The sequence below is a fragment of the Ranitomeya variabilis genome, chromosome 4, assembly GCF_051348905.1.
Source record: "Ranitomeya variabilis isolate aRanVar5 chromosome 4, aRanVar5.hap1, whole genome shotgun sequence".
Lineage (NCBI taxonomy): Eukaryota > Metazoa > Chordata > Amphibia > Anura > Dendrobatidae > Ranitomeya > Ranitomeya variabilis.
Window position 1 is genome coordinate 167299749 of NC_135235.1, and position 14331 is coordinate 167314079.

The 14331-nt window shown below is 44.5% G+C and overlaps 1 protein-coding gene across 3 annotated transcripts in view; it reads left to right on the plus strand.

Moving 5' to 3' along the window:
* The window catches only part of LOC143770095 (rap1 GTPase-GDP dissociation stimulator 1-A-like), a 405235-nt gene that overhangs the window by 354534 nt on the left and 36370 nt on the right, over nt 1-14331 (plus strand). For 2 of the 3 annotated variants that reach the window (XM_077259356.1, XM_077259357.1), the window contains one exon: nt 8918-9052. The exons of the other annotated variant lie outside the window; for it this stretch is intronic. In XM_077259356.1, coding sequence (XP_077115471.1) covers nt 8918-9052 — 135 coding nt within the window. The remainder of the gene's footprint in view (nt 1-8917; nt 9053-14331) is intronic. 3 annotated transcript variants of the gene reach the window in all.

Sequence of the window (14331 nt, forward strand, 5' to 3'; positions counted from 1 at the left end):
TGTTTTAGGCAGCCCGCAAATCTTTGTCAGAAGCTGCTTGTTCTCTCCAACAGCTACAGGAACCTTTCCCTGCCACATGAAAAACATAAAACCAGTCCATTTATAATGACCATGGTCAAGATAAAGATCATAGGGCAATAAAACTTTCAGACGTCATATATGAACTGTTCCAATATTTATGGCCACAACTGTTTATCCCTCTCCCAAAATGATAGTTCTGCTTCACGTCACTTGTAGGGTTGAGCGAAACGGATCGGACAAATTCAAAAATCACCGACTTTCAGCAAAGTCGGGTTTCATGAAACCCAACCCGATCCTAGTGTGTGATCTGCCATGCGGTCGGCGATCAGCGTGCCAAAGTCGCGTTTCGTATGACGCTTTCAGCGTCATTTTTCAGCCAATGAAGGAGGACGTAGAGTGTGGGCAGCGTGATGACATAGGTCTTGGTCAACACCTTAGAGAAGGGCATGACAGTGATTGGCTTGCTTTCTGCGGCGTCACAGGGGCTATAAAGGGGCGTGCACGCCGACCGCCATCTTACTTCTGCCGATCGTAGCATAGGGAGAGATTGCTGCAGCTTCATCAGAAGAAGGGATATAGTTAGGGAGGGAAGATTAACCCCCAAACTGCTTGTGCTGTAGCGATTTCCACTGTCCAACACCACCTTTTTTTTGCAGGGACAGTGGAGGCTATATTTTTGTGCATCAGCTCTGTAGCTTATTAGGCTGCCCTATAAGGCTCCCTGATAGCTGCATTGCTGTTTGCACGCTGCTGTGCAAACCAACTGCTTTTTTAAAATCAAAAATCCTGTTGCTCCTTTCTGCACAGTTATCTTGTTTATTTGTCCACACTTTTGTGTGCAGCAGTCCTTTTTATTGCTGCCATACTTGTCCTGAGATCATTGTAGGGAGATTGAAATTGTACTACAGTCCTTGGATTTTTTCATATATCTTCCAGCCACTTACTGCCACTTACATTGCTTTGTTTTATACACTGGGCATGAGTTTTGGTTCAGTCTTCCCCCCAAAAAAAGGGAGATTCAAATTCTCACAAAGTGGATATATTTCAGTCCTGTCAGTTTGTCGTATATCAGCCAGCCACTTGCTGCCACTCACATTGCGTTGTTTTATACACTGGGCCTGAGATTTGGTTCAGTCTCCCCCCAACAAAAGGGAGATTCAAATTCTCACAAAGTGGATATATTTCAGTTCTGTTAGTTTGTCTTATATCAGCCAGCCACTTGCTGCCACTCACATTGCGTTGTTTTATACACTGGGCCTGAGTTTTGGTTCAGTCTCCCCCCAAAAAAAGGGAGATTCAAATTCTTGCAAAGTGGATATATTTCAGTCCTGTTAGTTTGTCATATATCAGCCAGCCACTTTCTGCCACTTACATTTTGTTGTTTTATGCACAGGGCCTGAGTTTTGGTTCAGTCTCCCAAAAAAAGGGAGATTTAAATTCTCAACAAGTTTATATACACCTTCTACCTTGTTTTACAGTACCATATAACGGTTGTTATTTTGGTTAGATTTTCCAAAAAATGAGGAAGTCTGGTGGAAGAGCCCATGGGCGTAGGTTGCCAGCTGGTACTGATGATGGTGGTGGTGGTGCATCTGGTGGTAGTTGCAAAAGCACAATAGCACCTAAGGCTGGAGGTGTTGAGCCAGTGTCATCGTCTGGCTACTCAAGGCCTCAAAGGCTCCCTTATCTGGGAGTAGGAAAACAGCTTTTAAAACCGGAGCAGCAGGAAAAAGTTTTGGCTTTCCTTTTCTACTACTTTTCCTCCCTTATCGATGTTCTCCCTCACAGGTCATTCCCCTTTGATTACTGGGCATCTAAGAAAGACACCTGGCCTGAATTGGCAGAATATGCATTACAGGAGCTCGCTAGCCCTGCTGCTAGTGTGCTATCAGAAACAGTCTTCAGTGCTGCTGGTTCAATACTGACCGAAAAAAGAACACGTCTGGCTACCCAAAATGTTGATGATCTAACCTTCATTAAAATGAACCAATCATGGATTTCAAATTATTTTGCCCCACCTTCCCCTGCTGACACGTAGCTTGCCTGAAAAATGTCTTGCTTTTGGCCTCCTCTTACTGACTTCTCCAATTCCTCCATTTGCAGCTGCTGAATGTCCACATTAGGCCATTTTTATACCTCCCTAAATGGGCTGACTCCCCCCACAAGGCCGTGGTCACCACCTGGCGCAAGCACCCGTGCGAGTGCTGTTTGCCTGGACAGGTGGGTGTGCCCACTCTTGGGCGACGGCACTGGCACAGGGTCCCTCATAGTACAATGAAGTGTCTCTGACGGTGGTGGAGCACAACCAACGTCAGACACACCATCGTAATATGAGGGGCCCTGTGCCAGTACCGCCGCCCATGAGAGAGTGTTCCCCCCAGCTCGAACAGTGCTCTACCACTTGCAATACTTACCTCTCCCTAGTCCACCACTGTGTAGTCTGTGCTGTTAAATCCTTCAATGGAACTGCCAATGCAAATTTGTTGAAATGATAGATGATAGTTAAAATATACAGGGGCCCTGGCCTCCATTTAGACCAGTTAATACTTTGCGCCTACTACCACTGTCTGCTACTCAGCAGAGGAGCCCACCCCTGTACCTAGCTATGCCACCTGTTTATTTATGAACAATGTTTTGGCAGACATTTAGCCCACTTTATTATTTGGGCCTACTAACTGTGTCTGCCACTCATTACAGTTGTCCTCCACTGAACAAAGCAATGCCGCCTGTTTAGTCCTGTTACCAATTTTGAACTGCATTTAGCCCACTTTATTATTTGGGACTACTGTGTCTGCCACTCATTACAGTTGTCCTCTGCTGAACAAAGCAATGCCGCCTGTTTAGTCCTGTTACCAATTTTGAACTGCATTTAGCCTACTTTATTATTTGGGCCTACTAACTGTGTCTGCCACTCCTTACAGTTGTCCTTCGCTGAACAAAGCAATGCCGCCTGTTTAGTCCTGTTACCAATTTTGAACTGCATTTAGCCCACTATTATTTGGGCCTACTAACTGTGTCTGCCACTCCTTACAGTTGTCCTTCGCTGATCAAAGCAATGCCGCCTGTTTAGTCCTGTTACCAATTTTGAACTGCATTTAGCCTACTTTATTATTTGGGCCTACTAACGGGGTCTGCCACTCATTACAGTTGTCCTCCACTGAACAAAGCAATGCCGCCTATTTAGTCCTGTTACCAATTTTGAACTGCATTTAGGCTACTTTATTATTTGGGCCTATATCTGTGTTTCCTCCTCATCCTGCCCATTGCCCAGCTACTGCTAGATGAGTCTGCTGGTACATTGACCGAGACCACTACATTCCCCTTGCACTCTACACAGCCAGAATCTGACCATGCTGAAAGTGAGGTTCCCCTTCCCGCATACTATACCACCTTACACGGGGACAAAGAGGAAGGTGCAGATGAAAGTGCAGGTTCCTTTATCAGGTGGGGGGGCATACTCATTGGCGACGTAACTGGCACAGGGCCCCTCATAGTACGCAAAAGTGTCTCTGCCGGTGGGAGGCGCCATCCGCCGTCAAACACACTGCAGTACTATGAGGGGCCCTGTGCCAGTGTCAACGAGTGGGTCCCCCCCGCTTGCTCAGGATCACAGCACTTGCAAAGTTGAAATACTTACCTATCCCTGGCTCCACTGCCGTGACGTATTCCGCGTTTCCTGGGCCCACGAAAATCTTAAGCCAGCCCTACCCCCCCACAACTTTAGCCAAATGACCCCCAGTTTTCAATGCCTAACTATTATTATAAAGTAAATTAAGACTGACAAGCTTAAGTAATAAGAATTGATGTTTTTGGCATTAAAATGGGCACTGTAGGTGTTTTCCTGTCCTCCACTCACTGCCGACTTTGATTCCCCATTGACTTGCATTGGGTTTCGTGTTTCAGTCGGCCCCCGACTTTGTGCAATAATCGGCCGATTTCACCCGACCCGACTTTTGACAAAGTTGGGTTTCGCGAAACCCGACTCGATCCGAAAAATGGAAAAGTCGCTCAACTCTAGTCACTTGTATTATCTATTGCATTATTCCTTTACCCTGTTGTGTATAAATATGTGACTCTTCAGATTTTGTGTTATTCTATGCCTGATGAAGAGACCTGAGGAGTCTGAAAAGCTTGCAATTTGTTACCATCTTTTCAGTTAGCCATTAAAAGGTATCAACCACTGAGGACTCGCAAATCTTAATGAAATTCTAGACAAAGCTGATTTGCAGAAGATCGATTTCATCATCTACACATAATCTTGCACTGTTGCTCACAAGTGATGGGTTAGAAAAAAAAACATTAAGGGTATGTGCACACGTTGCGGATTTCTTGCAGAAATTTCCTGAAGAAAACCGGAAATTTTCTGCAAGAAATCCGCATTTTTTTTTTTGCGTTTTTTTTCCGTTTTTTCGCGTTTTTTTAGCATTCTGCAAGCGTCATTAGCTTGCAGAATGCTAAAGTTTTCCAAGCGATCTGTAGCATCGCTTGGAAAACTGACTGACAAGTTGGTCACACTTGTCAAACATACTGTTTGACAAGTGTGACCAACTTTTTACTATAGATGCAGCTTATGCAGCATCTATAGTAAAAGATAGAATGTTTAAAAATAATAAAAAAAATAAAAAAATGCTTATACTCACCCAGACATCTCATCAGCGGCGTCCGTTCGTCTTCCTATAGCTGGTCTGTGCGCACAGGGCCTTCCGTGACGTCACGGTCACGTGAGCGGTCACATGACCGCTCACGACCAATCACAGGACAGTGACGTCATCGGCAAGGTCCTTCGCCGCACATCAGCTACAGGAACCGAACGGCAGCGTGCAGCGGTGAGGCGGGAACACTGCGCGGGACATCGAGGGTGAGTATATCGCTATTTTTTATTTTCTTATTTTTTGACCACTTATATGGTGCCCAGTGCGTGGAGGAGAGTCTCCTCTCCTCCACCCTGGGTACCAACCGCACATAATCTGCTTACTTCCCGCATGGTGTGCACAGCCCCGTGCGGGAAGTAAGCAGATCAATGGATCCCTAGGTGTGCGGAATCCCTGCAATTCCGCATTTTTAATGAACATGTTGCTTTTTTTTCCGCTATGCGATTTTTTCGCGGAAAAAATCGCAACATTTGCACAAAAAATGCGGAATACCTTGTAAATAATAGGAGGCATATGTTAGCGTTTTTTTCGCGTTTTTATCACGTTTTTATAGCGAAAAAACGCGAAAAAAACGCTAAAAATCCTGAACGTGTGCACATGGCCTAAGAGACTGTACTCACAGTATTCTTTTACACAGCCTATCTTTTAGAAAAACTAAGCCCAGGTATTCAGGCTCCTTGCTGTGTTAATTCTGTGTGTCTTCTATTCAACCTTGTATGTGTTATCTAGTAATTCCTGTGGGCTCTATGGTTTTCACTTCTAAGATAAAGAGTAGTGACAGGAAACAGTATGGATGTGAGCAGTGACCTATTTTCCACTCCTCACTGTTAAGAGTGAGACGCATTTAAGATCAGAGCTGATAGATATGTCATCATCTTGTATATAGCTCCAAAATGTGCTCACTTCCATTAGTATGTCCCAACTGGACTAAGATTAATTGTCTGACATCCTTGCACAGTGGAGATTGAAAAGCTTTAGGAACTGGCGGCTACGTTTAATGTGTGAGGGTAGATCAGAAGAGGATAGTGATGGGCAAAGGAGAAAAATGATCACACATTTTGTAAAAGAAGGATGTTTTAAAAGTAAAGTGCCACAGCCTTTGCATTACGGAGTGTAATTATAGCCAATGTTCAGGTGACATCTTCCCTAAATAGTGACCCTCTTTATCTTACACATAAGAAACTGATAAAAAGTGACGTTCTATATCATGCAATGAAGTAATAATATCCTTGTTAATGCGTGTATTATATTATGTATAGTAGATAATTGCTATTGTTTGTGGCAATTATATGAATTTGAATCTGTCACCTAATTTTGGCCCTATAAACTGCGGGCACCGGCATCATTCTGTAATGCTGTAGATAACCCCCCCAATGTGACCTGAAAGATAAGAAAAACAAAGTACTGCAGTGCGCAGGCATCGGGCCTCTCTGGCCTTTCCAGGCGCCTGCACACTGCAGTACTTTGCTGTTCCCTCAACAGGGCAGATAAAGTACGCCTGCACAGGAGCCGCGTCAGGAAGCAAAGAAGAGGACGTCATACTATGAAGATGGGAGGCGCCGGACCTGGACCACGACGCACATCGGACCGGACCGCACCAGGACCGCCCCCGGGTGAGTATAATCTAACTTGTTTTTCTTATCTTTCAGGTTACATTGGGGGCTTATCTACAGCATTACAGAATGCTGTAGATAAGCCCCTGATGGCGGTGGCCACAGTTTATAGGGCCAAAATTAGGTGACAGATTCCCTTTAATTTCTGTTTGTTAACCTCTTTCTGACCTCGGACGGGATAGTACGTCCGAGGTCAGATCCCCCTATTTGATGCAGGGCTCCGGCGGTGAGCCCGCATCAAAGCCGGGACACGTCAGCTGTTTTGAACAGCTGACATGTGCCCGCTATAGCGGCGGGTGAAATCGCGATTCACCCACCGCTATTAACTAGTTAAATGCCGCTGTCAAACGCAGACAGCGGCATTTAACCGGCGCTTCCGGCCGGAAATGAGAGCATCGCCAACCCCATCATATGATCGGGGGTCAGCGATGCTTCTGTATAGTAACCATAGAGGTCCTTGAGACCTCTATGTTTACTGATCCCGGCTAGCTGTGAGCGCCCCCCTGTGGTCGGCGCTCATAGCAAGCCTGTTACTAAGCTACATAGGAATGATCTGATGGAGGCTATTGAAGCATGGCAAAAGTTTAAAAAAAAGTAAAAAAAAATGTGAAAAAAATAAAAAAATATAAAAGTTTAAATCACCCCCCTTTCGCCCCATTCAAAATAAATCAATAAAAAAAAAAATCAAACCTACACATATTTGGTATCACCGCGTTCATAATTGCCCGATCTATCAATAATAAAAAGCATTAACGCCAGAATTACGTTTTTTGGTTGCCGTGACATTGCATTAAAATGCAATAACGGGCGATCAAAAGAACGTATCTGCACCAAAATGCTATCATTAAAAACGCCAGCTCAGCACGCAAAAATTAAGCCCTCACCTGACCCCAGGTCATGAAAAATGGAGACTCTAGGGGTATTGGAAAATGGCGCATTTTTTTTTTTTTTAGCAAAGTTTGGAATTTTTTTTCACCACTTAGATAAAAGAGAACCTATACATGTTTGGTGTCTATGAACTCGTAATGACCTGTAGAATCATAATGGCAGGTCAGTTTTACCATTTAGTGAACCTAGCAAAAAAGCCAAGCAAAAAACAAGTGTGGGATTGCACTTTTTTTGCATTTCACCGCACTTGGAATTTTTTTTCCCGTTTTCTAGTACATGACATGCTAAAACCAATGATGTCGTTCAAAAGTACAACTTGTTTTGCAAAAAATTAGCCCTCACATGGCCATATTGACGGAAAAATAAAAAAGTTATGGCTCTGGGAAGAAGTGGAGCAAAAAACGAACACGGAAAAACGGAAAATCCCAAGGTCATGAAGGGGTTAAGCAAAAAGGTAGATAAACTTACTGGTGCACATAATTTAGTACACATTGATACTCCATGTAGTCCAACCAAGGCAGATTGGTCAACTCATGGTATAGGTGATACAAGCTGTATACTTCTACACATTTTAGAACTTGAAAAACTGAAAAAAGGTAGATGAGAGCGAGAGAAAGGAGAGAGATAGAGGAAAGAGAGAGGAAAGAGAGGAGAAAGAGAGGCTGAGAATAAGAGAGAGAGGCGAGAATAAGAGAGAGTGGAGAAAGATAGGAGAAAGAGAATTTTCCAGCTCCAAAGTTCAGGTCACCATTGACTTCTATGAGGTTCCGGTTTAAGTTTGGGTACAGTTTCGGTACCCAAACCAAACTTTGGACTAAAGTTCAATCAAATGCGACAAACCCAAACTTCCACGGGTCCACTCATCCCTAATCATGTAATCGGTCTGCTTTAAAAACATGTGTTTTTAGGATATGCTTGAACAATGGAGACTAAGAATATGATTGTCTCGGGCAATGCATTCCAGGGAGTTGATGCAGCATGAGAAAAATCTTAGTGACAGGAGTGCGAGGTTCAGCTTATAGCGGCTTAATCCCTGCATCATTTGCAGAAAGAAAAATGCAGCAGACATTCCGGTTTAAAATGTGTGTTCTTGATGCATTTTCTGTACAGGTTTTTCTCTCTTTTTTGCTTTCTATTGTTCAGCTTCAATGATCTCATTGTGGAAAACAGATAGCCTTTCTTTACTTTTTTCTATGTGTGAACAATTCCTGTTACTCGGATTCGGTTTTGTCTTGACTACTAAAACCTATACTGGTGTTACTGTCGCTAGACTCTGCCCTCTCTAATATATCATATCGCCAGGATCATGGTTTTGTCTAGCTGCTACACTGATGCCTCCACCCTGTACCAGTCACTGCACTTCTTGCCTATCCGCTATAGAATAAAACACTACGCACTACGTCTCTTCCTTCATCTCTTTCCACCACCTTACCCATCCTCTCCAGGAGCTTGCACATTTTTCAGAGTTTTTATGGTAAGAAAGGGGCAGATTCCGAGATGTCATAAGTGATTGTATATATGGGATATGATGGAAAAATATGAGGCAAACATAACCCCAATACAGCGACCATGCTGCCTGGGATTTAAAGTTACAGCACACACTGAAATGGAATTGTCATGTCTACGTACAATAGATAGCTTTGCAGAATGCGGAAACACAAGAAGTTAATTGTTAGAAAGATTATGTTTTAGATATATATCAGTAATAAACAATGCAGCTCAACCAACACTATCTTTTCACAGATATAAACTGTGTGCGAATGGTGGAACTTGGCATAGTTCATCAACTTTTAGACTTGTTGGAACAACATGTGGAGAATGGAGATGTCTCTGTACAGCACGCCGCTCTCAGTGCTCTGCGGAATCTAGCCATACCAGGTACAGTACAATATGTTGGAATGGGGTATACGGGTAGATACAGAAATGATTACATATTCAATAACATTGAGGTGGCAATATGAGACATTTATGTTCTGAATGAGCACGTTGCAATTTTTAGCTACGGAATGGCCCCCGAGATGAGCAGACCCCACAGCTTCATGTTCTACCTGGTACATACCAAAATTACTGGGATTGTTTACAAAAACATTGGGACAATCCCAACACAATCTGGAATGTTGGCAACTATCTTATTTTCAATAATATGAAAATTAACTGGCTTGTGCAGTCTACTATGTCTGAGCGTCCGCCTCCAGTAGGTGCGTATGCTCAAGAAGTTCGTTCTGCCAGCACCACTGTAGCCTATGGCGGGCCCCATCAGAATCCCGCTTTGCGGGGAGGGTGTTTAGATGTATGCCCTGATGGGGCCTCCGATCGTGTACTAAACGCAATGTGCAAGCAACTAAGGCCCTGCTTATCTCACCTGAACAAGCACCTGGTGCATTTATCAGACTGTGAGGAACTTTATTAGTGTAGTGCAGTGCAACAAAAGACAGATGATCTTCACACACTGAACTCTTTGTGGTCTCTGGGAGCATTTATGGATGACCACTTTGTGGCTGATCCTTCGTTGTTCCACCACTCTGGAATGAGAGCATTAATCTTATAAAACGTACAGCAATATCTGGTGAAGGCATTGGCAAGCCACCTTTTTTGGGTATTTATTATTATTATTAATTTATTATGCTTACTTACTGAATATAGCACCGTAATATTCCACAGCACTTTACATTGTCATCCCTGTCCCTGCACTTTACATTGTAATCGCTGTCCCTATCAGTATGTCTTTGGAATGTGGGAGGAAACCCACACAAACTTGGGGAAAACATAGAAACTTTTTGCAGATGTCCTTGGTGGGATCTGAACCCAGGAAACCCAGCACTAAAAATCAACACTGCTAACCACTGAGCCACAGTGCTCAGTCGTTAGCACCCATAGGTAATCTCTCACAGTGCAGTTTTCACACAGGTTTGATCCGCTTGCATGGCATTTTTGAACAGACTAGTACTGTTTTTAAAACAAACTTTTTGATTGCATGTGGTTTAGCAGGGTTATTACCACTGGTGTTCCATCCTGATGAAATTGGTCTGTTAAAGGGGTTGTCCCATTTTATAAAAGTTTTTCCTATAAACTTTGCTAGTGGTAAAAATAAATGAAATGCTCTTTTCCTACCCTGCCCAGGTTCAGCACTGCCTACCCTGCCCAGGTTCAGCACTGATTCTCCCTGGCTGCTTTTGGTGTTTGTACTCTCCAGCGCTGATGTCAACTTGACAGCGCTTTAGAAGGAGCTCAGGAGCACTGCAGATGTAAACAGCACAAGACACTTAGAATCTCCAATTATAGGGGCCTCACATTTTTTGGGGGGGTTCCCCCATTTTAATAACTAGTAAAGGCCAAGTATACAGCTGTGAGCTGATTATAATGGCCTGGTAAGCTCCATGTTTATTAACTCCTTCCCAGGCTATAAACATCATCCCCCAGCTGTCATCTTTCCCTCAGTTGTTTATTAAAATTTTGGGGGACCCTATGCCATTTTTTTCTTAAATGTATTAATTTACGACTTTAATATATGTGCAGTAAGCTACACATGCAAAGCAATGATTATATAGCGCACTCACATATTTCTACTAGTGATGAGCGAGTAAATTTAATAAAAAAGAAAAACTGAAATATCACATGGTCATGAGTATTCAGACCATTTGCTCAGACACTCGTATTTAAGTCACATGATGTCCATTTCCTTGTGATCCTCCTTGAGATGGTTCTACTCCTTCATTGGAGTCCAGCTGTGTTTAATTAAACTGATAGGACTTGATTTGGAAAGGCACAAACCTGTCTATATAAGACCTCACAGCTCACAGTGCATGTCAGACCAAATGAGAATCATGGGGTCAAAGGAACTGGCCAAGGAGCTCAGAGACAGAATTGTGGCAAGGCACAGATCTGGCCAAGGTTACAAAAGAATTTCTGCAGTACTCAAGGTTCCTAATAATCCTTCCTTAAAAGGAAGCAGTTTGGGACCATCAGAAGCCTTCCTAGACCTGGCTGTCCAGTCAAACTGAGCAATCATGGGAGGAGCCTTGGTGAGAGAGGTAAAGAAGAACACCAAAGATCATTGTGGCTGAGCTCCAGAGATGCAGTAGGGAGATGGGAGAAAGTAACACAAAGTCAACAATCATTGCAGCCTTCCACCAGTTGGGCCTTTATGGCAGAGTGGCCCGACGGAAGCCTCTCCTCAGTGCAAGACATATGAAAGCCGGTATAGGGTTTGCTAAAAAAACACATGAAGGACTCCCAGACCATGAGAAATAAGATTCTCTGGTCTAATGAGATGAAGATAGACCTTTTTGGTAATAATTCTAAGCGGTATGTGTCATGATTCCCAATGGCAGGGAAACATCAAAACACAAAGATAACGGACGAGCTCTGGGTGATGGAATCTCGAGCTGACCGTGAGCTAAATCTACCACACAACTAATAGTAGCCAGGGAGCATACCTGATTAACCCTAGATGCCACGCGCCAGCCGGAGGACTAACTACGCCTGGTAGAGGAAGGAACAGACCTGGCTTACCTCTAGGGAAATACCCCAAAAGATGATAGCAGCCCCCCACATGTAATGACGGTGAGTTTAGAGGAAAAGACATACACAGTATGAAGGTAGATTTAGCAAAGAGAGGTCCACTTACTAGATAGCAGAAGGATACAAAAGAGGACTTAACGGTCAACTGAAAACCCTATCAAAAAACCATCCTGAAATTACTTTAAGACTCCTGTGTCAACTCATGACACAGGAGTGGCAATTTCAGCCCACAAGAGCTTCCAGCTACAGAGAATAACAAAACTGCAAACTGGACAAAAGATACAAAACAAAAGGACAAAGTCCACTTAGCTGATCAGCAGACTAGTAGCAGGAACATGCAACCGAAGGCTCTGGTTACAATGATGACCGGCAAGGAAATGACTGGAGAGCAAGGCTAAATAGGAAACTCCCAAACACTGATGGGAGCAGGTGAACTGAGACAGCAAAGACACACAAGTCACCAGTACCACCAGCAACCACCAGGGGAGCCCAAAGGCGGATTCACAACAGTACCCCCCCCCCTTAAGGAGGGGGCACCGAACCCTCACGAGAACCACCAGGACGATCTGGATGAGCCCTATGAAAGGCACGAACCAAATCCGAGGCATGAACATCAGAGGCAGTTACCCAAGAATTATCTTCTTGACCATAGCCCTTCCATTTAACCAGATACTGAAGTCTCCGTCTGGAAATACGGGAGTCCAGGATCTTCTCCACAACGTACTCCAATTCACCCCCTACCAGCACAGGAGCAGGAGGTTCAGTAGAAGGAACCACCGGTACCTCATACCTCCGCAACAACGACCGATGGAATACATTATGGATAGCGAAAGATGCCGGGAGGTCCAAACGAAAGGACACAGGGTTAAGAATCTCCAAAATCCTATGCGGACCGATGAACCGGGGCTTAAACTTAGGAGAAGAAACCCTCATAGGGACAAAACGGGAAGACAACCACACCAAGTCCCCAACACGAAGGCGAGGACCAACACGACGCCGGCGGTTAGCAAACTGCTGAGTCCTCTCCTGGGACAACTTCAAATTGTCCACCACTTGTCCCCAAATCTGATGCAACCGATCCACCACAGCATCAACTCCCGGACAATCCGAAGATTCCACCTGACCAGATGAAAAACGAGGGTGAAACCCTGAATTGCAAAAGAAAGGGGAAACCAAAGTGGCAGAACTAGCCCGATTATTAAGAGCAAACTCTGCCAACGGCAAAAAGGCAACCCAGTCATCCTGATCCGCAGACACAAAACACCTCAAATAAGTCTCCAAAGTTTGATTAGCTCGCTCCGTCTGGCCATTAGTCTGAGGATGGAATGCAGACGAAAAAGACAAATCAATTCCCAACCTGGAACAGAATGTCCGCCAAAATCTAGACACGAACTGGGTTCCCCTGTCAGAAACGATGTTTTCCGGAATCCCATGCAGGCGAACCACATTTTGAAAAAACAGAGGGACCAATTCAGATGAGGAAGGCAACTTAGGCAATGGCACCAAATGGACCATTTTAGAAAAACGGTCACACACCACCCAGATGACAGACATCTTCTGAGAAACAGGGAGATCAGAAATAAAATCCATAGAGATGTGCGTCCAAGGCCTCTTCGGAATAGGCAAGGGCAACAATAACCCACTAGCCCTAGAACAACAAGGCTTGGCCCGAGCACAAACATCACAAGACTGCACAAAAACACGCACATCTCGAGACAGGGAAGGCCACCAGAAGGACCTAGCCACCAAATCTCTAGTACCAAAAATTCCAGGATGACCTGCCAGAGTAGAAGAATGAACTTCCGAGATGACTCTACTGGTCCAATCATCAGGAACAAACAGTCTACCAGGTGGACAACGATCAGGTCTATCTGCCTGAAATTCTTGCAAAGCACGTCGCAAGTCTGGGGAGACAGCAGACAAAACCACCCCATCCTTAAGGAAACCAGCAGGTTCAGAATCCCCAGGAGAGTCAGGCTCAAAACTCCTAGAAAGAGCATCTGCCTTAACATTTTTAGAACCCGGTAAGTATGAGACCACAAAATTAAACCGAGAAAAAAACAACGACCAGCGTGCCTGTCTAGGATTCAGGCGCCTGGCAGACTCCAGATAAATCAGATTCTTGTGATCAGTCAAAACCACCACCTGATGTCTGGCACCCTCAAGCCAATGACGCCACTCCTCAAACGCCCACTTCATGGCCAAAAGCTCCCGATTACCAACATCATAGTTTCGCTCGGCGGCCGAAAATTTACGAGAAAGGAACGCACAAGGTCTCATCACTGAGCAATCGGAACTTTTCTGCGACAAAACCGCCCCTGCTCCGATCTCGGAAGCATCGACCTCAACCTGAAAGGGAAGAGAAACATCAGGCTGGCGCAACACAGGAGCAGACGAAAAGCGGCGCTTAAGCTCCCGAAAGGCCTCCACAGCAGCAGGGGACCAATCGGCAACATCAGCACCCTTTCTAGTCAAATCAGTCAAAGGTTTAGCAACGCCAGAAAACCCAGATATAAATCGACGATAGAAATTAGCAAAGCCCAAGAATTTCTGAAGACTCTTAAGAGAAGTAGGCTGCGTCCAGTCACAAATAGCCCGAACCTTAACAGGGTCCAACACAACAGAAGAAGGGGAAA